This window comes from Lepisosteus platostomus, chromosome 2 (assembly GCF_059453375.1).
Source record: "Lepisosteus platostomus isolate fLepPlt1 chromosome 2, fLepPlt1.hap1, whole genome shotgun sequence".
Classification (NCBI taxonomy): Eukaryota; Metazoa; Chordata; class Actinopteri; order Semionotiformes; family Lepisosteidae; genus Lepisosteus; species Lepisosteus platostomus.
In genome coordinates this window covers 11,627,735-11,654,852 of record NC_142612.1, presented here as the reverse complement: position 1 = coordinate 11,654,852, position 27,118 = coordinate 11,627,735, and the positions used below count along the sequence as shown (strand labels likewise).

The window sequence follows — 27,118 nt, the reverse complement described above, 5'->3', positions numbered from 1 at the left end:
AAATAATTGTTCTAAATTTTAATTCTGTTAATGCTGGTTGTTCATTTTTAAAGAAGAGTACTTCAGTCGTGTTCAAACTTTGCCCTGCCTTCTCTCCGATGTCTTAACTTTGAGAATGACAAAAGGCCATTCTTAACTTTATCAAACTTTCTGAAAATATTCAGCATTTTAGCAGCTGTGCATAGACAGTATATAAGTCTTGTTACACTGGAAAGTTTTGTCCTTCAAATTTCCTTGAGAGTGCAAGTGGATCTATAGATTTGATATAATCATACTCTGATGAACCAACATGGGAAGAGTATAGTGCACATTTCTAAACCTGGATACTAACAGTAATTACACTTCGTCAGGTTCTTAATCTCTCTATATTTCCTTCTTTCCAAAGACAAGTGTTTGTATTGTTCATTCCCAAACTACAGCATTAAAGAGTACTCTGGGAAATCAATGTATTAATATTTTTTCTACCAGGTGGCATTTTAGAGCATGACTATTTCATATTTAGTTTTTTTTTTAGGTTGATTGGTTTCTTCCATTATTTTTAACTTCTATTGTGATATGTTTCCATCCATCCATTCATTTTCTAACCACTTTTTTACAGGATCACATGGGAACCAGAGCTTATGCAATAGGTCTCACAGAACAATAGATAATAAAAGAAGAAAAAAAAGACTTTTTGTGATGGAGTGGACAGCATTTAATTTCTAATAATACAAAAGTAATGATACTCTCTGGCACTGTTAAATGATCCAGCAGTTGCTGAAATTTCCATTTAACAGGCAACTTTCAGTTCATTATTCTTTGAGGAACTGTCTTGTTGAATGAAGTGGAACTATTTTGTGCACTGCAAAAGCTGCTCTAATCCTTTTCTGGATTTTGGATTAACAAGAGTTTTCTCCTTTCAAGTTAGTGTTAGTAAGAAATTTAACAGAATAAAGCAAAACATCTCAATATTTAAGATGGTGTGTTGTAGTTTATTTTTTGTCAATGAGTCATTGTTTTCAACTTGATTAAAACCTTTGATTCTAGTAACAGCTGTATAAATGGATGACCTCATTTGGTCAGTATTTTGACAATGTCTACTGTATTGTGGGCATCCTTCTGATCGTTAGCACTGCCATTGGTCCTTCAGATGTTATACCAAGGTCCTGACTACTTGTTCATAAAAGATCACGTGGCACTATTTGGTACAGGGTTGTTAACTCCAGTGTTGCGGCTACATTTCTAATCTGAGCTAGCATAATCTGGCCTCCTTAAATTTCCCCCTTGCTTCAACTGGTAAAGCAATTTGTTCCTTCTGATCAGGTGTGTGGTTGGGCCCATTGCTCATAATGACTGCGGCTCGTCACCCCAGCACCAAAGCAGGTGCTGAACTTCACTGGTGAAAGAGGTGATGCCCCTCCTGTGATGTGTGAGGTGCTGTGAGATCTCTTGTATTTAAGCACTAGGTAAATACTTGCAATTATTATTAACAATTTGTTTTCCTAATTTATTATTGAAAGTAAACACGAGGAAGATATGAAGTGACTCTTTAAAAGTGGCATTGTGATTAACTGCAGAGATGGAGTTCATTCTAATGTGAAATAGGCATTTTTATAACCAGGTGTTCACGTATTCCTACGTACTCTTCCATCACATTCTTATGCATATCAGATCTTTGAAATGCGCGTACCAATAAACTATTGAAAATGTCGCTGTAAAACTAGACTGTAAAAGCCTTATACATGGGCATACAGTATGTACACGTCTGTAAACGTGGGCACTGAAATAAATCCTTGTAAAGCAAACCAAATAAAAACAAAGCTGTAAAGCTAGGGCAACATCTTCAGGGCAGCACCAGTATGAGTTCTGTTTTTTTAGGTTTTAAAAAAAGTCTGCTGTTCGGAGGGGGAAAAAGCATTAAGAAATCTCGTTTAAGTGTGAAATTAGGTCCAAATTGGAAATGAGCTTATGTAGGTGTAATTAATTCAAATGTTCCAGGTGAGTCTTACCTTCTAGTCTTAACAACACTGTGACTTGGCCAGTGGCCAGTGGTGGTGGGCTTCATGCTCACCTCAGTTTGACGTTTGCATTCCGCTTACATGCTTTGTGATTGACGATTAACTATGACATCTCTGGAATTATGCAAGAACCTGCCAGAAAAATCTGATATTCCTCAGCGATCCTCAGTTTAAACGGTTAATGAAGACTATCAGATTTCACCAAGAAAATTACTTTTGTAATGTTAGCAAGGCAGAGAGGGGATGATCTAAAAGTCTGCTTTCACTGTTGCTTGGACTTCACTGATTCAGTTTTCTGACAGGATTTAAACTTTAATAAAGAACCTTTATAATATATTTTTAATGAAGGTCTTTAATAAAGAGCCTTTATTAGTACATTTCTGTCATGATTAAGGTAAGGTAGGCTTTATGATGAAGCATATAACAATCCAAACTCCATTTCAAACAGCAGTTTAGTTATTGTTTAATTCACCCACTAGCACCCTCTACTGTTAGCTGAATATAGAATATTTTTACTGTACTATGCACCAAAATAAAACTTAACTCTCCATGCATGTATGTTTCCAGAGGAATACAGTTACAGACTATACAGTATATTGATTAATTGATTTTGACATCACTCTGATTAATTTGATTAATTGCTCACTCATGACTGGCTGTGATATACTTGGGTGATGCTGGTGTTGCATATGCAGTAAATCAGCTTACTAATGAGAGATCTGACTGGGCACAGGAGGTGAGGTGATTAAGATAGCCTGTTGGATGCCATACCTGGGAAACTAAAAAAAAAATACAGATGGAAACTAAAAAGCCTGGCCAATCAAGAAAGTAATGTCTTCATGCCAGTTGTGTGTTGGAGGCTGAAATTACCTCACCTCAAATGGACTCACCTGCAGGGGTCAACTCTTCTTAAGCAATGGTTTGATGTAGAACACCCTGATGGATGTCTGTGAGTTTGAGAACACAGTACATAACAAAAGTGTACTGGAACAATTAGCATCCGGTACATTTTTAGTCCCAATCAACATAAGCATATGTAGAATTAGTAAAATGTAAGAAATCTTTTTTCTGTGTAACCTTGGAATCAACTGCTGTATTTCTACCAACAAACCTTTATTTTAAAACATTTTTAGGTGTTTTTTTATGTAATCTTTTATATAGCATAGTTGTGTAACCTGTCCACCCTGTGGTCTGAACTCCAGTTGCTGTTCTATAAGACTTGGATACATATTTCATGAGCAAGTTAAATTCAGGGATGAAAGGCATTGATTATGTTGTATTTTATGTAAAGAAATATTTTAATTATTTGTTTCTAATATAAACATATATTTTAATTTAATATAAAACAATAGTCTGTAACAGTTTTAGGCAGTCGTTTTGCCCTTGTAGAACATAATAGTCAGGTATATTTATTTTTTTACTGAAGTAACAATTTAAAGCTGTGCATTTAAGATACTGTCATCATCATTTTTAATCCATATCATTATAATAATGGAAATTAGAACAATAACAGAAATCTGGAGTCTTACACTCAGACCAAGCAGACGGCACTCCGTTTTCCATATGGCAGGTAGTGACCAGAAAAAAATAATTCTCTTTGGCATGTTTTTTTTCTTTTTCCCAGCTCATCGTCCTTACAAATTGATCTGTATCGTTTAGGCGTGTCGTGTGAAGCATGGATCACGTGGGGTTTGGTCATTAACAGAAGTGACGTTAAACGTTGTGCAGTGTGGGTTGTTATCAATCCAGTTTCTCTCCTCCCTGTTTTCCTTGGTGATCACAGCACTGTAGCTATCCAAAAACAAAACCTCAGCAGAAACATCTTTCTGGGAAAAATCCCATTCCAGTGGCTTCACGGTGATGCTTCTGCTATCCATCTCTTTTCCAACAAGAAGCCATTTTCCATGTTCTTCCTCCATGGCTGACTGTAGTGCCACATCCCTGATCTTTTGCTTGCTGCTGTTTAAGCTTTCCTGTAGCCTCTCTGAATAGTAATCACTTAACGCTGTACACTGCTGCTGCTTTAGATCCTTGACGCGGTCAACAAAAAGGGTCATCTTGTCACCAAAGTCAAGTTTTCTAGAAGCAACAGGTTGCATGACCATAGGCCATGTCGTCTTCTCTTCTCCAATGGTGCTTAACAAAGAGCCCTTGGAGTCTTGCTTTTTAATCTTTGGGTTGACATGGACCTTACCGTTCTTGACACTCACAATGTTTTCCTCCGCCACAGAAGTCGCCATGTTGCCTTTTGCAGTGTTACTGCCCTCATCCTTGCACTCTGTGATCGGCTCTGCAGACTTGGTCAGCATTTCCATATCTGCTGGGAGAGTGACGAGAGCAGTATGAGGACGAGCATTTAAAGATTCTTTCAGGGAAGGCAGATTGCTCGAGGTGTGGGGTCTAGACTTTAGAAATGCAACTCTTTTGCCACTGTTTTTCCTCTCAGGTATTGCATATGTGCGCTCTGCATCCTCCTGTTGGTTGTTTCCTTTAACACTCTGTTCTGCTCTCTCTCTGTCCTTGACAATCTGAGAGTGGATTTGTGTGCCACATGCAGACTTCACCTGGCGTGATGCAGAGCCTCTAGTATTTGAATATCCAGCGCTTCGTGATCTCTCCCTTGCAGCCATTTTCACAATCTGCCTCACTGCTTTTTCATTGTCATCCACAACCGTGGTGTTGAAAGAAAAAGCTCTGGTTTTCAGCTGCTGCAATAGATCTTTGTTGTCCATCTGTCTAGCATGTGCTAGCTCTGATCTTTTAAGTTTTATTTGGAACCTGTTATACAAAATTCTTTGGTCAAGACTATAATAAGCTTCTACCTGTTTCTTCATGGATTCCAAGGTATTCAGCCTTTTCTTCAACATCATTTCCTCCTTCCAGTTAAAGGAAATGATAAGGGGAGATCTCTCCGAATCTTTTACTTTAGTTTTCATTGTCATTTTGCTTTCCTGGTCACAAAGTTCTGGTACAAAAGATTGCTTGAAATTTTGTCACAATCAAAAAGTCAGATATCTGCAGCCTGATGAAATTTCAAATATATCCTATAAACACAACCAAGAAGCATTACAGTCTATTATGAATAGATCGCTTTGGATTTTTACCAACTGAGTGCTGTTGGTTGTTGTTAGCTGTCTTTGCAAACCCAGCCCTCAAACCTCATTGTTTGTTGCCAAGGAACTAGTTTTAATGTTTGGTGACATGAAAGTTTGCTTAGGGCTTCTATGAAGATGATCTTGTATTACAGTGGCGTTTTTTTATGCGCAAAGCAAATCAGGAAATTCCACATTCCAGAACATGCATTCACAGAGGGGAAAGTAAGTTTTTGTGAGAAATGATTATTTTACTGATATATTATCCTCTTTAAAAACCAAAGATAGTGTAGCTCAAGCTCATTGGCACAACAGAATCACATGCTGTATTTACCAGAAAAGCATGTACAAATAAAAAATGTCATGGACAGCCCAATCATACTACAACCTGGAACAACAAGATTGCATGATGTTGCTGTGAAATTGGCGTCCTCATAAGAAGTGATCCCAGACTTTTATAGCTCCTGTAAGAGCAGAAGACACTTGAAAACTTCAACCTGTCTGCAACTGGCTCTGGACAGATATTGAAGCCCATAGCTTTCTAATTTGTTAAGACATTTGGTTTTGGCATTATATTTTGGAAAATTAATTCATTTGGTTTCAATGAAAAAAAATCAGTTTAACAAACAAAAGTGTAAACCTCATAGTAAATGCAGTCAAAAAATTCAAACATTGATGTCTGGAAAAAAAACTTTTATTGGGATCTAAAAGTTTTTAGCAAAACTTGCGTGAATAAAATGACATTACACACATTTATATAAATGCAAAAATAGTACATATTAGGTCAATCTTAAAATGATCTACCCAGGTTATGAAGTGTCATATGCTGATTTTGTCTGTATGGTGGTCTATGGATACATACTGTATACATACACCCCATTCTCGTGTCTATAGTCTCAAGATTTCAAGATTTTAACTTCAATTTCTTGAGTCTCTTTTTAATAATAAGATTCATTTCAAGACAACTATTTATTTTCACCTTAACCTTGCACCAAGATGTCCAGCTTTTTGCTTGTAAAACATTCATACAGGACTTACTCTAGAACAAAGTCCTCTACATCCTTATATTTCATAAATATCTTAATCAATAAAACCGCCAATAAACAATTTTGGAGTATTGCAAAACTATACTTTTGGCAGTATAATCCTTTTTTGATAGGAGCTACACTGCAGTATCCTGAGGTGCAAAACTAAGGTTAAAAGCACAGGAAGCTTATGGTTGGACATCTTCCATGAATTTTAAAGATTTGCATTAAAGATGAAATGAAAATATTGGATACACATTTGTTAATCAAAGCACATGATGGCAGAATCCAGTCGGTATAATTTCTTCAGCAGGCATAATACTGCCTTTACACAATCTAAGCTTGCTGGAAACAACCCCCAGTCCTGTTATACACTGCGTTATACCACACAGTTGTTTTAAGTGAAACAGTAATATAGAGAGTTAACAGAAATTAAAGCTGAGAATTATAATATTACTACAGTATGCACAGAATTGGCCATAGTATTTTTTGAAAATGCTGTCCATAAGGATAGACATATTGATTTTGAAAGACAGTACATCCTTGGTCACTGTTTGAGAGCTATTCTGTTTGAATTATGCTTTTTAGAATGAGCTGTTGTTTTTGTTGGGCTGTAGACAATATAAATGGCTTATGTACAATTGAGTACATAGAGATAATCTCTATGCAAGAAACATGGTTTTATTTTTTAGCATATAATTTAAATAAAAAAATCAGCTTTGAAAAGTATTAAACTACATTGTTTTTATTTGTTCTGTATTTTACAAAAAAGAGCAGTAACCCTAGCTCAGAGTACAGTTCTGTTTGAAAATGCAAAAAAAACAGCATAACACCCTTTATTTGTCCTTTTTCTCCTCTTCTTTCGGCGCTTCACTGTCTGCTTCATTACCATCACAGAGTTCTCCACTCCCCAGCGACTTCATTTTGGTCTCCATTTTTGTAAGTCTCTGCTTTAGCTTGACCTGGCTGGAGGTGAACTCTGCCATGAGTCTTGCAAATTTGGTCTGCATGAGGTCGAGAGAGGATTCCAGGTTCTCGACCTTTTCTTCCAGGTCTTTCGGGTCCCCGCTTTGGTTGGCGACTTCCTCGTCTATCAAACCATCTTTCATTAGAATGGCTTTCCCCTTCTCCTCCAGAGCTTTTTTGGCCTCTGGGTATTCTGTTAGGGCCTCCATTAAATCGTCCTTGGAGAGACAGAAGAGGTCAGAATAGCCAATGCTCCGAATGTTAGCAGTTCTTCTGTTGCCCGACTTGCTTCCCTTAATGTTTAAGATGCTGATTTCCCCAAAGTAGCTGCCATCACTCAAGACGACAAACTGCGTGACTCCGTCGTCTGCCACCACAGCCAACTTTCCCTCTTTGATAATGTACATTTCCCTTCCAATGTCCCCCTTGCGGCAGATGTAGTCTCCAGGGCTGAACACCTGCGGCTGCAGCTTGAGCACCAGCTCGATCAGGAGACCGGCTTCGCAGTCCTGGAAGATGCGCACTTTCTTCAGCGTGTCCAGGTGGACGTTGATGGCGATCTCAGCTTTCAGTTTGTCCGGCAGGTTCTTCAGGACTTCTTTTTCGTCGCACGTTTTCTTGTTCGTCCACAGGTAGTCGAACCACTTGATCACTCTGGCTTCCAGGTCTTTTGACACTTTTCGGAATTGCATGTACTGTTTGATGGAGTCAATTTTAGCCTGGAATTCTGCTCTGTTGGCATTCATGTTGGAAATCATGGCACCCACATTACCGACGATAGTGGCAAAGATCAGCACCCCTATAAGGAAGTCGCACACAACAAACAGGTACTCCACATCCTTCACTGGTGGTGGGGTCTCTCCAATAGTGGTGAGTGTTAACGTAGACCAGTACAGGCTGTAGATGTACTTCCTTGCCAGTCGCCCATACTCAGGGTGGCTTATATTAGGATACACCCAGGTATCGCTTCCGAAGCCTATGGTTTTGGAAATAGCAAAAAATATGCATGCATTCCAGTGTATGATGATGAGAATGTAAAGGACAAGGTTACTTATTCGAAAAATATTGGGGTAATTGGTTCTAGTTTCAGTGCGATCAAAGAATTCAAAAAGGCGTGCAAATTTGAACAGGCGATTGAACCTCAGCTCTGGGTAGTTGTTCCCCACTTTAATCACAGCTATGTCCGTTGGCACCATCGAGAGTAGATCAAATTTGAACTGTGGTGTCTTCATGTAGTTTTCTCGTAACTTCTTTGGGTCCTTCACAAGCAATCCTTGCTCAAGGAAACCTAGAAAAATCAATAATACGCGTATTGCCGTGTTATCTTTCATTAGAACCATCAAACTAAATCTGATAATGTCCTTAGTCAATCCATATTTCTCATGGTGTAGTACTGTTATCTTTGTAAGAAGTCACAGTATCAATACTTTAGCTCTGCAGTGAAGAATGCACGCCATACAGGTCATCATTGTAAACAACTTGTTTAGAATCTCCCATTATTTGTTTGTTCCCAAATTGGAATAGCAAATTGTCTGTTGCTCACATGACCTCTAACTGTAGGTTAGGCCCCCAGCCCTAGTGCCACACAAAGAGGGGAATACGTTTTGCCCACCTGCCCACTTTCAAGACACTCATCTATTAACTGAATGTGTCACAGGCAAGTCTAGGGGCTCCACACCAATTGGAGGAGAAGCATTTCCCTCACCTACAACCCTGTGAGCCTGCTGGCACCCAGGAAGGAGAAGATGGAGGCTAGAATGCCCTGGCTGACTAATCTCACTCTACTCTTGGTGCTCAAACATTTCTGAATCATATCTTGGGGAATCCTTTATCCTAGGGCTAAAACTCTGCCCCTCCCAGTATTCCACGGTGAAGAATTTTAAGGACATTTTTTAAACAGGCAGATGGAGACTTGAACAGATGCACAGATTTTCTTTATTCTCTTCAACAGTAATAAAAATGAAAATCACCTTCATTTCACAATCATTCTACTCCTGAACTGACCTGATATTTTTAACAGATCTTGCATATCTAAGAATGTTAATTAAATTATAGAAGTTGAATGTAAAGTATTAGTTTAGAGAATATATATGAAATCCCAGTTCTAATGATCCTAAATTATTACACATTTTTCTTTCAACAGCCACCAATAAAGTTCACTTCTTGATTTTTTTCATTTACTGAGAGCACTAATAAGTCATAATATGCATCTTCGACAAAACACTTACTTGTACTACTTCATAGACCTGTTTCCGTCATAATTTCATTAATGCATCAACAATATATAGTTCATTAATATTTAAGACTGTAAATCGCCTAAGTTCATAATTACAGTAAGTCATACGCATACAAACTTGGAAAAACCTCTGGAAATATGGATGGAACTCACCTGTCCTGAATCTCACAAATGTGTCAAGGAAGTAGATGACATCTGAAGAGTAATCCAAAACCATCCATAAAGTAATATACTTTGTCTGCAGTTCATCAAAACAGGCCCTAAGACATAATGAGAAAGCGATTTGTACAAAGTAGTTTTACTAACAAATATCATATAAATGCCTGGTACATTGAGGAGCAGTACATTGAACATAAACTGAAACTTAAAAGTTATCTGTGATACAAATAACTAAATCTGAGGTGTTATCTCTTCTCTATGGAAATGTATACATATTCTTACAGATCCAGACATACAACTTTGGCAAATTTCAGACATCCATCCATGCAGCCATTTTCTAACTGCTTCATCCAATTCAAGGTCATGGGGGAGCCGAAGCCTATCCCAACATGCAACGGGCCCAAGCCAGTCCATCACAGGGCACACACAGACACACTCAAACTAGGGCAGGTTTTCCCAGACGCCAACATACCTACCAGTATGTCTCTGGACTGTGGGAGGTAACAGCAGCACCACTTGCAAAACTCAATACAAAAAGCACCCCAGAGCTGCCCCATTTCAGACATAAAGTATGCATTTATATTTTGCTGCAAGAATGTTGTTTATTCTATAAGGCTTTAAATGCTCTACAGAAAAAAAAACACATGCAATAGATTACAATACAGTTGCCGGTTTATAGCATAGTAAAATACAGGAAAAATATACCTACCTGCAAATAAGCATGCACCAGTTATACATGACTGGGGTTGCAATTATAGTAAGCCATCTGTAGTAGAGATCTGTAGCTGGGTCAACAATAAGTACTTCTTTTTTCTTCCTAAAAATAAAGTTCAAAAATGAGAAAATGTTTTCAATACAAGTTCCATGTAAGCAAATAAACCTGTTTAAGTAAATTATTTGTTCTGCTATAAAAACCTTTATTTGACTGGCTATTTACATAATGAAGATACAGTATAGATTGTACGGTATATGTGAAAATTATATTTAATTTTTCTAGGTAGTTAAGGACCCACTGGATGCACCGATGCACAATTTGTCCTACAATGTATAATTCCTCGTTCTCAAGTGGGAAAGAAATCTTCAAAATACAATATATTTTGATGGTCAATAAAAAATAATTACATACTGTAAGCAATGTAACCTATAGGGATATTTATCCTAAGGCAGGCTTCATCCAAAGCAAACTTTCAAAGCCTGTCCACAGTTGTAAAAAGCAGCTTGTGAAAGGTGCTACCATAGCAACGAGTCCTTGACCTTTGTCTTAACTGCCTGTCAAAGTGCGCAGCTAATGACAATGAGAGTAGATATTCAAAGCACATTCTTAACACTTGCCTTTGAGATATGGGGTAATGGGATCTAAAGAACTACACTTACATACCAAAGGCAATTTAAAAACAAGTGAACTCCAGAAACTATTCAGCTCTGTAATTATATATAAGGATCCTGATGTACAGTATGTTACATACAGTACATATCATGTAATATATATTTTCATGTATTGCCCTTCACTCCTGTCATTTAATTGGTAGTATTTAAGTCTTATGTCATTCTGTGTATGTTTGTGGGGTTTATTTTTAAGTCTTTCAAGTTTGAGAACAAAACACAATTATCAATGTTCTGTCTGTATTTATTTTCATGTGAATAAATGTTTTTTTTTGTGGAAACATAACACTGTTAGGACAACACTATATACTTTTGAAGACGAAGACAGGCTGACAGAACCACCAGCCGGACAGTACTGTAAGTCAAATTCACGTTGTGCCACTTTCCTCTAGTCTACTTCCTGCACAGTATACTTACTCCTCTTCTTTCTTTTTGTCATCCTTTTTGTCATCTTTTTTCTCATCTTTCTTTTCCTCATTTTTTTCCTCTTTTTTCTCCTCCTTCTTTTCCTCTTTCTTCTCCTCCTTCTTGTCCTCCTTTTTGCTGAGGGTGATTTTTTCTATTTTACACTTAAAGCCAAACGGTATGTTACACTACCCTAGTTCTACTGCACTACCTTTAGTTGTTTCACATATGAAACAACGAAACATTTCATATGTGAAACGTCTATACAGAGGGAGTAGTAAGGGCTAGAGGGCAGAGGAGGTTCACTGTCAGCTAGAGAGTCAGTTTTCTGTGGAACATCAAGTCTTTATGTGAATATTTAATTCATGTTTGTCTCTCTACATTGGTTTTAAAGACTCTTTTAGTTGATTTCTAGTATCTGCTGATACTAGATACTTGAATTTTCTGTTAGTTTACCTGTATAGCTCCAGTGTAAAGGTTGATTTATTTTTCCATTGACCAGCAGGGGGAAGCCTAGCCTGAGAAAGTTCATGAGGACTAAAGGGAGTTTCAGCAGCCAGCAACTGAGAGACCCTTTCTTTTGTCTCCAGGTTGGATTATACGGTCCACAGCACAACATCCTGAAAGCAGTACTGAGATCTGTCTAATCTAAATTCTACGAAAAAACACAAACTCTGCAATTCCACTTCTTTTCACTCACATTTTTTAATACAGAGAAGCTGCGATATGATAGCCTTATAAAATAAGTCCTGAATAAACGTAGCTATTCAGATTTACAAAATACCTTTGAAATTATTTGTAAATTACAGTAAATGTAGCCCATGATAAACATACTTTAATTTAGCTACATTATTTAACGAGCAACACACTTTTAAATTAGGTCCTAATTTTCCAATGTTGGTAAAACATATACCTATGAGAAAATATATTGCAAAACAAAGGTTCTCCTTCCTTTTAACTCCCAAACTATCATGCACGTTTATTTTAATTTAGATGCCTGCAGCCATTAGACTAACACTTAACAACTTCAGAAAAATTGGACCTTTATTTATTTTATTTTTTTTATTAATACAAAACTGCCTAGTTTGCAAGAGCTTTAAAAATCATTGCCTCAACCTTTCAAAAACATAGTTGTGAGTCTGCTGAATTAGGCTAAGGCTCTGACCTCACCCTGTCAGTTCAGCAAAAAAACCACCCAAACATGCAGGTACAATGATAGTGACCAAGAAATGAATTCATCTGTTTCTTCCATATGTGAAACCGAGGTGTGTTTATTTTATGTGGACATTGCTGAACCAATTATGTATACTACAGTATGTACATATCTTTAAAAAGATATGCATACAAAGGGAGTACATTTTACCATCCTAAACAAGGTTATTTGATTGATTTTGTGGATCTCTGAGGATTGCAACCTAAATTCTTATTCTTACCCATCCATTTTTTTTCTAACTGCTTTATCCAGTTCAAGATGGTAGGGGAGTTGGATCCTATGAGTGTAATTCTTATTCTTTGATTCTTGTATTCATCAAAACTAAATTGCAGGTCCTCTTTGACAGACACAAAATTCAATCCATTGTAATGAGACCTTGTTGATGGCAGAAGAAGAACTTCCACTATACTAGGGAGGAGAAAATCTAGAGGATCTGCTCCATCTCAATTTCTGTCTACACAGGTTTCACTCACTCATCTGTGTTGTTGCAGTTGTTGATATTGAAGTTTGCCAGCGGCCAGCGGCTGTATTTGAAACATACTGATGTTACCAAAAGAGCAGGATGACTCCACCTGTGCTCTTGCTTTCTGTGCTGTAAGGTACTACAGTTGCATTGTAAAAGTAGACAAAATAATGAAACTAAAAAAAATCAATTTAAATCAGCATTTTACTCAACCTATATATCTTATAATTTTAACTCTGGACCGTTATACAGCATTACAAGTCTTATATGCAAATGGAAATATGAAAGTCATAACTAGCCAGGGCCTACCTGTATGAATTTCTGCAATTTTATTGACATATGTGAGGCACATCATGTCACACACTGTACTGTATATTGACTTATCACCATGTAACTATCTTTAAACCTGTTATTAATATCAATATTTCAAACTCCGTATCTGGTAGAATCTTCAAAAACGCAACTGTGTGTAAAATAAGAAGTGTAAAATAAATGAAATGTGTTTTGAAAGCAATTAGGCTAGGCAATCTGACACTATGACATTATGACACCGTGATAACTTAACACTATACAGCACAGTCACTACATATGGAATATTATTTTCTGTCTTTTTGTTTCCAGCTTTGTGTAGACTCACTTCTTCCCCCTGTGTGGATGGTCTGGGTTTCCAGTAGCTGACTGGGCATTGCTCTCTCGACTAGAAGCCTCTTTTAGATCTGGACCTCTAAATCGTTCCAGAAACGAGTCTGGTCTTTGGTCTTCATGATGTAATCGTCTGGTAGCCCAGCTCCTTAACGCAAAGATGAACCGAGAGAGCCTGAAATACAATCAGACAGACTTTAAGTCCAACTCTGTTGGCCTGTTACTGGTGTATGCGGAACAAATATTGAGTGTAAGCAGTATATAAATAACATATACAGTAATGGAATCTACCAACGCAGATGTCTTCAACTCCGGTCCTGAGGAGCTCCAATCCAATAAGTCCTAAATCACCGGCTTGGAAAGACTGGCTATTTATAACTATTTAATCAATTAAGCAAGTCTATTAGTGTTCTTAAATTAAAGGAACTCTTATCCTTGATAGATGAAGTTTTTTCATATTTCTATTAATGATCTCCGAATTACTTTAATTTAACACATCACCTGCTTGAATGATGGCAATAAAAATGTTCCATTTGTTTTTTAGAAATTGAAGCTTGAATGATTTCTGTAAAGGCAGTGTGTTCAGACAAGAAGGGGATTCTTAATAATGCTATACGGAATGAAATGCTGCCCTTGATCACCTGACCAGTTCTGAAAAGCTGATTGTTCAGGTGATATGGAAAAAGCCAGGAAGCAGAGGTTGGTCTAATCTGCTGTCTGGGGAAAGATGGCAGATCCTCTGATAAATATATCCACCAGAGTGGCCAAATGAGTGACTGTGGCACCTAATGTCTGAGTTTGAGAGACTTCTTTTTGGATATAGTCTCAGAGACGAGTTATGAGAGGTTTGTTTTGAGGCTGGATAGCCGCTTAGCTGCCTGGTTATTATCAGAGTGAAGAAGACAATGAGGACATGTAGGCAATAGCTCAAAGAACACCTTACATTTCTGTTTTGGATTTGTGGTTATGTATTTCCTTACACTATAAAAAATGAGTATGGTTTATACCTTACATGTGCATTTGTGTCTTTTTTCTTGTGTTTTTTTTTCCATTTTAAAGATCCCATTCAGACTCCCCAATGTAACACATTAGATATAAAACTTATATGTTTGGGGCTCTCCAGGAGCAGGGATAGAAACCAATGTACAAGACTTACAGTAAATCAGATCAATTGTAGATTTTTGTAGAGGCTGATTCATGCTGCTCCACCAAAAGGAAAACCTTTTTTTTTTACATTTACTGCTATAAATACAAAACTATGAAATTACAAATCGGTTTAAATTACCGGCAGTGCCTTACATAAAATACCTGTGAAGGTACTTGATGCTGAATATACAGGTAAGCCACACCCACATATTGGGACTGTGGAATTTCAAAAATAGACCTTTACAAAGCACAAGTTACCTTTCTGAACAGAAACAGTTGAAATGAAAAAACGTTCTCTTGGTAATAAATAAAGGAACTTTGAGAGGAGTTTTTAAGACAAATTCTACAAATATAAAAGGTAAATAAAACAGTAAACTCCCTTGTATCTGGAAGAAAGGGGGTAGGGGGCTCTGGATACCAGGTATTTTCAAACAGATAAGATTAAAGCAAACTGACACACGATTAGTCTAAAGCACAATTATTAGAACACCACTACGACGATAACACCGACACAGATCCATGACTGTTCATACAATATACAATACAAAATTTATGATCACATTGAGATGCAAATTCTGAGTAGTGGGTCTTGGGCAGGGGACAGGGAGGATCTCACTCGCTGGCTACATTCATCTAATAATAGTCTGTTAAACTGTTCAACTCAGTTTCATCCTGCCATGCTCTTCTTCTGTCCAAGAGTCCAAGACCCTGTCAGCCTGACAGAACCGTGGATAAACAATTACATACTAATATTAAATACTTAACTAGACATTAATTTTGCAGATGTCAAGACCCTAGTGTATATTAACGGACTGCCATTTTGCTTGATCAATGTTATTTTATTTTAATTAACGTAAAGCCAATGCATTAGTACTATAAAGTACTATTAGTAATGCATTATCATATAAAGAACGGTTTCTTATGTCTTTTAACCATACATACTCTATACTGTAATACATGATGTAACGGTATAGGGGTGGACTTGGTTAGATGTGAATTTCAAGTAAGGAGCGTGCGTAGCATGCAAAGGAACAGGTAAAGTTTTATTCCATGCTGAAAAGAAAATCGATACAATGTTTCAGACGAAATGTTGTGTTTCCTTTCTTTTCAGTATGGAAGAAACTTCACCTGTTCCTTATTGGTGAATTTGGCTACTAGTGACAGTCCTCTGCACCGAACCCTAACAAATGCTGAGACTCTACTGTACTGTATATATATTATCTGCACATGTAAAAGATTGAAAGTAACGTAAATGTCTGCATGTTACAGAAAAACTTCTCTGCCTTCTAATCTTGCACTCTCATCGCTGTGCTGTAGAGCGTTTTGCAGGATTCTTTTAATAATCAACAGCACCAGATCTAGGGAAAAAAAAGTCAAACTGGTCCAATGGGAGAAAATAATTTGTTGATTTATATAATTAAGGACACAGATGGAATGGAAATCACAGGTCACCCTAGCCCCCGGAGGACCAAAATGAATTCATTAATATAATGTTTTTCTTCCACACGGGCAGGCTCCTCAGATTGTGTTTAGGAGGGCCTTGGTGAGGTGAGAACGTGTTCCCAGGGACCAGCTGCAGAAGAGGACACTCGTTATGGTAGGATATTTACCTGGCCATGGCGCCGGTCCCTGTGAAGGAGCTCCTGCGGGACTCAGGAAGCCCTCTGGTCTCCATGGAGACCGCTCGCTGCAGCTCAGAGGAGGTGTCCTCACACAGTGAGTGCGCCCTGAGGAAGAAACACGCAGCCGCCTGAGCTCTCGGGCCGTCTGCCTTGGCACAGTTCAGACTGAACACACCATCATTGCATAAAAGCAATCACTCTTCACGACCTAGCTAGCACAAAGAGACTGGAACATGGCGGGAACACACGTTGTGAAACACACACTGTATTTTGACAAGTGAATACAATATAGAGTCCTAATAATTAATCATCTTCATCCACAATATTCCACTGACTTCAAAGAATTTGATTTCACAGCTGATGGAGACTGTCCATCTTATCATAGGAATATCATTAGACACTCCGAAGCTTGCCATAGGAGCTGATGCATTCATTCCTTTTCATGATGAAAAAAGGGCCCCAAAGGCAGGATATTCTGATTTTTAAACTGTTTAGCAAAAGGGCCACTTTCAATGAAGATATGGAGCCGTATACCCTTCCAGAGATGGTGTTTACTGAGTAACGGACTATGTTGTCTCAGATGTAATACTTAGCTTTCAGTCCACAAATTTTCAATTTTGCCATCTCTGACCAGCTTTTGTCATGTTTATACGGTTGCTTTTTGTGCACCCCATGCGGGAATTGAAATGTTTTTTTTTAAAAAACAAAAATCCCTTTGTGGAATGACTGGCATATGGGATGTGTACATTTTCTCCCATCTCAGTCACTGTTCTGTAACTCTTTTAAAGTCTCACAGTGGCATCTGTTTCTAACCTGTTTCCACCTTGCTCTTTTGCACAGTTTGTAAGTACAGCCTGATCTAGAAAACAACTGGATGCCTTCCACTTCCCCAAATGGCATTAATAGTAATTGAAGTTTTTTTAAACCTGCATTGCTTTGAAATTGTTCTGGTTAAATCTTGGCTTTAGTTCACTCAACGTATGGTTTAGATCATTAAGGTAGTTTTTTACAACTTAGTTTGAGTGGGAAAAATATTAGCAATTTTTTATTTTCATCATTTCAATTATTCTGTCAGTTCTTAATCACTGCAACAGCTTTAATTATTATTGAGGCAGTTTATTTGGTGTAACGTGCCAAGCCGAATCTTGCTGTAGGGATGAGACTGACAAAACCTGCCACCGAGTGAAGATGGGATGTGAGAAGATTGTGCAAAGGGATGCTGAGAAAGTGAGATAGGAGAGTGGAAGTGGGCAAGGTTAGAATTTCACTTCCTCCAGAACTTCTGTTTTTGAGAAATACTCCATTTATTCGATCACAACATTTCAGGGTATATGAATAAGTTCAGAATCTTCTGTGTTCAATGCACAATTCGGGTCTTATAGGCTGTCAATGTTTTGACATTGCTCTACATTGCTTTGAGCCTGGAAGCATTTCTGTTTGCTCTTTTTTCACAGGTTCAAGAGCAGCAATTTGTTTTTGTGCTGATCAAGTACAAAATTTTAAATGAGGTCTGTCTTACCAGTGCATTGTACTATAACACCTCTTATTTAAGTAATGTAGAAGCAAAAACATCACTGAATTAAACAAAAAATTGCATTACAACAGAGCAGTAAACATCCACTTGCATCTAGGCTATATTGAACAGCCTAAAGTGAACTTATCTCTACCCTGCAGTTAATTTTCTTTTTGCTAACAAATTTAAAATCATCACTTAACAAAAAGCTCCCTATAACTCAGTAGATGTCACCTGTCTCTTATTCATCTATGATAGAAACCAATTTTAAAGGCAAATTAATTGTCTTTATTTGGACCTTTTATCTCCTATAAGTTAAGTCTACAGCATATGCTTTTTCATACCATCTAGATTTTATTTTATTATAATCAAGTGTGTGTACCTGATGTGAGAAGAGATTTCCAGCAACAGCAGACATGGAGATATTTAATGCCATTCACACCAGTAAAGAAAGAACGGTACCTTGTTTTTGATCTCACATCAGTCGATATTACATTTGACAATAAATCTCTGTTCTTGGGTAATTGGATTTGATTTATACTGGCTTTGTGTGGGTATTTTAATTTTGTTTATATCTACCCAGTGTGGAATCACCAGAATCGTCTGAATGTGGAAATGTAGACAGACTTACATTCTAGAGATGGGAGTCCAATATGCACTATTCAGTGTATGTGACTGGTTATTATACCTCAGTAATGTTATTGTTAACTGAAATGTAATAAGTCCTGTTAAGAAGAATAATGAATATCATATTGAAGCATATTGAAGCAAAAGAGATATGCACATTTCTGGAAAGAAATTGGTCTTAAACTGATGAGTGAGTCCATTGATATGTTTTTTTTTTTCCATTTGGGGATTTTTACCTGCTGTTTCCATTCTCGATCCTATCAAGGTCGTCATCGTTTGTCCTGACAGATAGCCGATGCACAGCGGGGTAAGATTGCTGAGTACTGATTGTTGCCATCCTCACTCACACTCTGCTTGTCAGGGACATCCAGCCTCAGACGGGCAGCTGTGGGCAGAAAATTTAACTGTGGTCAGCATACTGTACGCTTCACTGGTGGCCTCCAGCAGTAATAGTGGCCACATCACACGGGAGCACTTCCATAGTATTTGGAAAACATACTGTATTGTCCTCAGAATACATTATTTTTCATTCCAAATTTCTTATTTTCAATCCGAACTTTTTTCGAGTAATCCTCAAGACCTTTGTTTGTTGTGTGCCTTGACTTTGGAAAGTGTAGATCGGGCTGTTCATCATTCTGGTGCTTCCACCTCTATTGGTGTTGTTAATAATCAAGATCATACATTGCTTAAGATTTACAGTATGTATTTCTATAGACAGAGAATGTTTCCTTGCCCCAACTATATTTGAATGTTTCGGTGCTATGAAAGTGCTAAGTCAGGCTATGAAATTATTTGCCCCAAATCTGCATCACTGCCATTACGTTTTACACTGTTTTGATGGATGAATTTTAATTTACACCCATTATCTATGTGGTTGTACCCTGGTGTACATTTGAAGAATCTGTTTTCACCATATAGACTTCAAGGTTTCACACTGAGGGTACCCCTTAGATATTGTATTGACTGTATTTTGCTATCATATCTATGCATAATAAGATTTGATATTGAGTAGAAAAACAAATTCACAGAAGACATACTGTACCACATATTCTTCTATTTTGTTGCAGTCATAAACCCCTTACAAGCAATTCTTCTTTCTCTTTTTCACATCGCAGTGAGAAAGTCATTCACGTTCTTACAGATATTTCAATGATGATAGCCTTCACTCGTTCTAGCAATCACAAAAAAAAATTCTAAGCCTTCTTTTCTATACTTATGCCTCCATTCTGCAATTTGTTCCCATGACCTTTTCTGTGTCGTGAAGTTATTCATATACCCAGTGCATAATCTGCTTGATACCATGGGTAAAACAAAGACATAATACATAAAAGACTTCTTTTCATGTATTTTTTATTAGAACATTCATATAAACTCTTTGTAGGAGCCAATCTTTGGAAAAGTGACCTCAAAGTTAAAGACAAGGTTACTTCCTGAGACAGTAAAAATTCAAATTCTGCCTCCAAAAATACGTATGATCAAAAGATTCACTTAACGGTCCTGCCCAGTGTGTCTTTCAATGTGAACAGGTCTCTTCTTGTTTTATCCTTCTTCTAATTGGGGATATTCCCTGTTCACACTGTAATCCAGGCCTCCAGCCGCAACAGAAACAGATCTGGTTGACTGGTCTGACTAAAAAGTGGTGGGAACGGCATAGGGAGCCTTTGAATTTCCTCTCCTGGCATCACTGAATCCTAGCCTGTTGTTCTACTTTGATAGAGCTTGCCCTCTAGGAATTGTTAGAATCTAAACCACAAAGCAGAAGCTTGAAGAGAGGGAGTTCGACAGAGCCGGCTATATTTGATTTGCAGCATGGGAGAATTCCAGGGACCAGAGTCCGCTGTCTCGCCAACAATTCTCAAAATCCCAAACCTGACACAAAGTTGCTCAGGTGCAGCTTTTTGGTTTCGGATAATCTCAATCATTTTACCAAAGGCTTTTTATCTCACTAACTGTTGCCATATCACAAGAACCCAGTCAGGCGCATCCTGTTCCACACCTCACTTCGTCCCTCCCTTTTATTCCCATCTTCTGTCTGTCAGCAATGTTCTCATTTTTGTTTGTGTGATTAGCTTCTGCAAGCTCAAGGTTAGGTGTTCGGTCTGCACAGCCCCATCCTTTCAGAATCATGGTACCAAGGACAGTGGGGGGACAAGGCAGGCCTGCTGCTGTAGTCAAAGCCCTGCCCCGTGGGGGGGTGGGTCCATCGCCAAGTGCCATCATTCCATGTGACCATGTTTTAGGGGCGCACAGGTAGAAACCAGGAGGGGAGCACTGCCAAAGGATGTGCAGTAGGTGAGGGGAGATCAGGTGGGGCAGGGGAGGGTCCTTTTCTGTTTGGTGTTAATAAAATAAAATACATTTATTTATAAAATAAATAAAATACAATAAAAAATTTGTTCACAAAAGGATTAGTCAATCAAATTACTAGTATGTCAAGTGTGCTTTTATAAATGTCTCGAGTTATAAGGCCTTTTAAAAGACTATACATTTGGCTGGTTATGGTGTCTGTTTTTATCCTGTCTGTAATATTAAAATTGATCTGCTTACAATTAACCATGAGATCAGCGTGTGCAGATTTTTCTTAAATGTTCTTAAGTCTTTTTTTTTTATTTACCAAACGGACCATAACATTTAATTTTCTCTTTCTGTTCTTGGAATTATAATCCCCAATGCTTGTTTTACATATTTGTAATAAATGAAGTATAAGTTGAAATTAATCACAGAAATTCTAAAAGAAATACAGTGTAACAGAATAAGAATAAAGATCCTTATCCTCGATCCAAATTAGTAAAATCCCTTTCCCATAAAAAAACCTTAAATTATATACAGGAAATATACTTCTTTATATACTTAGAGTATACAAAAGGTTATAAAACCCTTTCCTACAGGATACACGTACAACTCCAGCTTTTGATCATTTTCTTAAGTTTCAGTTGGTTCAAAAGTCAATAAGTAAAGTTCACAGGTTTATATCCGGGTTTCTGGGCAGACACTGTTCATTCCATCTACACTGAGCACTTAACACTTATTTTCTTCCGATATGAATAAATGAGTTTGAAATCTGCAAGACTGGCCTGGGCAGCTGAGAATGTCCTTACTATACTGAACTATTTCATTAGTGCAAATCCTTCACCTACAGTAAATTGCCATGGATTTTCAAGTAAAATGTTTGAACGTATCTGTTAATGTCTGAGTAGTGATAATCCTTTAAAATGAATCATGCAGAGTCAAAATGCAAAGTAACAGGTGTATGTAATAGTATGTAGAATTATGAATGTAAGGTAATACATATTTAATGTAATATAAAAGAACACTTGTAACTATATTAACCTCAGACTACGGTGAAGTGACTCATAATATGACATAGTGGCGTAATTATCATGCATTTATTTGGGGAGACAGTAAAAAGATTTTGAGTAGCTGCAAAAATTGTTAATGAACAAGCATTTTTGCCAATCACAAACAAGAACAATAAATTCACATAAATAATGACAATATATGTGCTTCTGTTCTTTAAGCAAAGAAAACAAGTAGCTTTTGTTGCACCTGCGATTTGAGTGCTGAAATGTGAATAAAATGCTGCAGTACACAGATAAAAAGGCACATTGCGTTATCTGCTTTGATGTATCACCTGCTTCTTGTAAATTCAATTCAACTAGTGTTGTGTGACACTCTACTACTGTTTTCACTTTAAACACTATTTAAACACTATTTAATCGACCTAATCTATTAAAGCTCACAGTGCATACAGCTTCATAACAACCTTTTTGCAAAAGGGTATAATAGAAAATATAAGTGATTTCTGCTAGTATTTTCTCCCAGCCTTCTGTAAACAGGAAGGTGCAGTGCTATGCTAATTTTCCCATTCAAACTTCATGAATCACAAGGAGCAACAATGTGAACATCTCCCTTTAAAATCTTAATTTATGAGAAGTGATGTGGAAACAAGCGTGATGCCCACTGAAATGCCACCAACAACACGGAGTTCAGTTTGAGTGCAAAGAATCTAGAGGATATAATGCCATCTCTCATTCAAAATGGACTTTATGCTATTTAGTTTCTACAGATTGAGATTGTTTACAACCATTCCAGGACTGTGGGAAAACATACTGTAATGAAACTGTGCTGGACTGGGGTCAGCCAATGTTGTGTCTTTTTTTAAGTTAGTACTGGTTAAATGGGTTTACCAAGAGGCCAGTTAAAATTTTTTGGCATTACATAACATCACGCTCACAATATCAACTACATTTTGCTGTCTCCTTTTCATTACGTCCATCAAGATCATGTTTGTCAGCCTGTGATGTCATTTTTGTTGTGACACCCACGCAATATTGCAAGTGGTTCCATATACACATCTCATTTTACCACTAACACTATAAACAAACATTGGACACGATCAAAGGGTTTTTCTGGTATAACCCTCCGTCAAACACTGTCAGTATTGTACAAAATGTAAGTATTTAACAGTACACTGCTTAACAACATTTACAACTAGACCAACGACCTTATAGGCAGAATGTCAGTAGAGTAAACTGATTTAGCGTTAACACATGTAGATACTGAATAATGCAAAAATGTGTGGTCTGTACAGTTATACTTCATAACGTGTGTCCCTGTCAAACATTTCAACCACCCTTGATTGCAGCAATATGCATTTGGTGACATGAAATGGCCAAGGACAAATCACCATGCAATCCAAGCAAAACTCCTACTGCAATCAGCATTTCAGTTAAGTCAAGAGCTCCGATATCAATATAATGTTTCCCAACACTATTGTAGAGCATAAGAATGGGTTTTCCCTCACACCGTAGCATTCAGGCTAATCAACAAACTTTATTATTTTGATGATTGTTTCAATTAAACCTGCAGTAGTAAAATAAACACCAGTGCTATTTTTACAGACAGCTTTATCTCACAATTGTGCTTTCCAAAGAGCTAAACATTTCCCTTTCAGTTCTGACGAGACCTCAAATCACTCAGCACAAAATGAAACCCCCAGAGTTAGGGATCTTAGATTCCCCATCACAAAGAGCACTTAAGGTTGGTAGTTCAAAAATATGAGTGAGTGGCTCAGAGCAGGGACAATGCTGAAAGCAACATCACCTCCTCTGTTTCATGAGAAGATGAAAGAGCACTGCTACTCGCACTGGAGACAGACATTGTTATCCTCCAGACTATCTCTCCAATCGAAACCTTTGGATTTAAAAAATCTTACCCTTCACTTAATGCTGCCCAATAGCACCAACATTTTTTACTCCTTTACAGTTTGCATTGTAACAATAACCACTTTTTAAAACCACGTTTAAATGACTATTATTATTGATTATTGAAATTAAAACCATAAAAAGTACAATAATGAAGAACATGCTGGGATATATTATATGAATTGTGTAAAAAAAGTGTATATCGGTACACTGTAAAACATATCTGTAAATGTAATCAATGATAGGAAATACAGTAAATAGGGAGGGTAATACACCATCTTATACAGGACATTAATATGTCACTGTAATACTGAAAACAAAGACTTACTAAAATCCTGGAATAAAGTATTTATACAATTGTTGTTCAATACAGTCAAGGTTTATTGTTTTTTCACCTCAATTCAGCTTTTGATGTGCAGCTTGCTTTAAAGGCTTTAAAATTACAGTGTGCTTAAAGTTGTTTAGAGTGTTCCTTATCCACTATCTCAGAGTCACTGACTCTAATTTAATTTGCCACTTCTTCGCTTTTAATAAAGTTTAATAACAGAACATGAAATGCTTCTATCATACAGTATATACCTATCTTTTTGACATAACAGTGTTCCATTACATTTGCACTCTCAAGCTAACTGAATTATATATTACACATAATTTAGCACATTACAGAATCAAGGGGATGTGTGACTGATATTAATTTTCCACCTTAAACTGCAGAAAATACAGTATGTCTTTGTGATGTCTCTCTGGCAACATTTTGAATGATGGAGATCTATTGGACTAATTGCTTTCAACCCAAGCAGCTTGCCATGGTTACTAGACTGGTAACCATGACAATTTGACACAATAAAAGGAAATATGTAATTTTACAACGGACTGCGAATTAAAATGATATACATAACTGTCTCCCTCTCATCCGCAGGACCTGTCTCAAATAGCTACTATGATGGTCTTTCTGTTTATCGCCTCCCTGACGTGGTCCCTGGTTTCCTCTTCATAGTTACTTGTTACATATACTGTACAGTATTTACACTAGTTCATCATATATTCTCGTCTTTAAATAGACTTTACCATGTGGATATACAGTAACACAGTTCGATTTATTTTGTCTCGATAGCGCACGAAGTTCCCGACGGATGATGTCGCAAACATCTACATACTGTACAGTATTTGTATGCCTTAGAATATGTGTGAAGTAAATTTGATACAGCTACTGTATATCTGTAAAATATCTGTAGTAACAGGCAAGAAGTCCCCGCTTCTGAATACTACAGGAACGGGTTGTCTTTGAATTGAGCCAGATGACATAAATATTGTAATTTCTTAGTAGAAAGTCAGTTGTTTTCAAATTTAACCCCATGTTCAAATTGCACTTGATTTACTACCTTTATTTTCTTTTTAGAGTCTTTAAAAAAGCCTAATATTGAAGATGTAAAAACGAAAAAATATACTCGAAAAAGCATATTTGAGTGTTAGTCGTTGTGTGAAAAGAACCCCTTAAAGTTTACTTAAGTTGTTTTAAGGCGGTATTAAGTGAGTACATAACTAAGCAATTAATTCTAGCATGTCCTGCACAGGATTGCTTTCACTTGGTGTCAACGATTATCGTAATTAACTATTGACTCGAACGGTACATAATTTTAGACAATATGGTTTCACCTTAACACTAAAGTGGAAATGGTCAGCGTGACATTTAACAGAATATTGAGAAATGGGTAACAAGTGTGAGGATGCAGGAGACACAACAGATTTAGTAAATAATAAAAATATCAGCCACGATCTTTACAGCCTCCAACTCAGGGGTGTGTAAAACGCAGTTTAGACACGTGTGCGCCGCATTTAGATTAGTGTTAAAACCTCGAGTTAACCCAGCTAAATAAAAGTAAGCAGATCCTTTGCTATCTTGTTAGGTACTTTGCATGGATCAGAATAACCTCCTAGGCTATTTTGAAACCTAACAGTCTCTGAACGATGTCACTTGATCACAGATTAAAACTTCGAGCATCGTCAAAATATCTCAACTATCTTAATCTAAATTAAGGTGAATTAGCTTTAATTTGATGCATACACCATTTTTGTTGTATTTCAATGTTTTACAAAACTTTCATCTCACTTTGTAGATGCCCCCGGATACATTGTTTTGCTTTAGTCTGAAGTACAAAAGGCATAAACATACTCTTCGGGCACTTGCACGGTCATAACACATACATTGTATCCTAAATCATCAGTAGTTTTCTTCGGAAACTTTTATTTTAAAATAAAGCAAAGCAAAAAACAAAAACGAAACAAAAACAATTATGTGTATTAAGTTCACCATACCTGGTAGTACAATCTATGTAATACGCCGTATTTAGGAAAATCTGTAGAAAATGACACTTGTAGTAATCCTTCTGTTGGATTTTGAATAATCCCATTGATGCGAAACACATTTAATCCCGTGTTCTATTTGACCATTATTTCCCTCTCTTCATTAAGTTCACGCAATAATTCCATAGTTGTGCTGCCATCAAGAAATCCTTCCGAGAGTTTGAAGACTTCAGTTAAACGCGAAAGGCGATTCGTTTGTGTCAGCACCTTGGACGCCGGACAGCTCCGGGCAGAGATGTCAACGAACGACGACGCGATCTCTGTCTCTCTCCCCCCTCACACACACTCAGTAAATTCTCAAACGTCACGCACCTCATCTTCTTAATATTCATCAGTATAAACACCAGGGCACTACAAACCAACGTACAGCATTTCTGACCACATTCATGTGCGTGCAGCGAGACACTTTTGCAAGGCATAGCTACATTAGCTCCGTATAAAGACAACTGCTCCGGCAAATGTTCTGAACTGGTGTACGATTGTGTTAAGATAGTTTAAAACGGATGGTACTCCCTTTTCTTTCATAAATATGGTGAATTTTGGCAAATTTATGGCAAAAAAAGGAGTAAAGGTTTAACATAGTAAAGACTAAAATACTAAAGTAGAACTAAATAATAATAAAAAAATAATATTATTGTAGAATAACGAACATCAAGATGTTATAAAATGTTATTTTTCTATTGTAAGAACATAAGAAAGATTTGTGAAACTTCGTGTATCAGTTTCCACAACATAGCGGGGTGGCTGTGTAAAGAGCTGCCTCTTGTTCCCCAGTTTAATTGCATTTCCCCTTAGTTTCCACTTGTCCTCTGGTTGATTCTGGTTGACTTTGTCAGTGCCTTTGAGGATTTTGAATACTTGAATCTGGTCCCTATATAATATTCTCACTCAATGATTAAAAAAAAACGTTTGATTTTTTTTAGATTGTCAGAGTAAGACACTTTTCAGCTTATGGATATATCTGCTCACTCTTCACTGGGCTGATTCTATGTGGTGACCACAATTGTACACAGTATACTGTACCTAATGAGATCTTCTAGAATATTTTATTATTTAAACAT

General features: G+C 37.2%; 1 protein-coding gene across 2 annotated transcripts; it reads right to left on the bottom strand.

Moving 5' to 3' along the window:
* Nucleotides 1–6,157: 6,157 nt before the first annotated feature.
* cnga3a (cyclic nucleotide gated channel subunit alpha 3a) lies at nt 6,158–26,505 on the bottom strand. Of its 2 annotated transcripts, XM_088598101.1 has the most exons (9): nt 26,010–26,503; nt 18,726–18,874; nt 16,338–16,454; nt 13,577–13,756; nt 12,950–13,000; nt 11,276–11,401; nt 10,185–10,292; nt 9,470–9,576; nt 6,158–8,368 (listed from the first exon to the last, which is right to left on the bottom strand). In XM_088598101.1, exons 2-9 carry the CDS (start codon nt 18,824–18,826, stop codon nt 6,951–6,953), a joined length of 2,208 nt encoding a protein of 735 aa, XP_088454227.1. In that variant the 5' UTR covers nt 18,827–18,874; nt 26,010–26,503; the 3' UTR covers nt 6,158–6,950. The 2 variants fall into 2 exon arrangements, with proteins under 2 accessions (XP_088454227.1, XP_088454234.1); XM_088598108.1 differs by lacking the exons at nt 11,276–11,401; nt 12,950–13,000 and having other exon boundaries at nt 26,010–26,505.
* Nucleotides 26,506–27,118: the final 613 nt, after the last annotated feature.

What these genes read in the sequence shown, in the direction of transcription:
- cnga3a (XM_088598101.1), bottom strand. Translation starts at nt 18,826, where the DNA reads ATGGCAACAATCAGTACTCAGCAATCTTACCCCGCTGTGCATCGGCTA. An exon ending in AACTGCAACAACACAGATGA is followed by an intron (nt 11,402 to 12,949) that starts GTGAGTGAAACC and finishes AATCACCCTCAG; the next exon opens with CAAAAAGGAGGACAAGAAGG. An exon ending in TGGTGCATGCTTATTTGCAG is followed by an intron (nt 9,577 to 10,184) that starts GTAGGTATATTT and finishes ATTATGTCTTAG; the next exon opens with GGCCTGTTTTGATGAACTGC.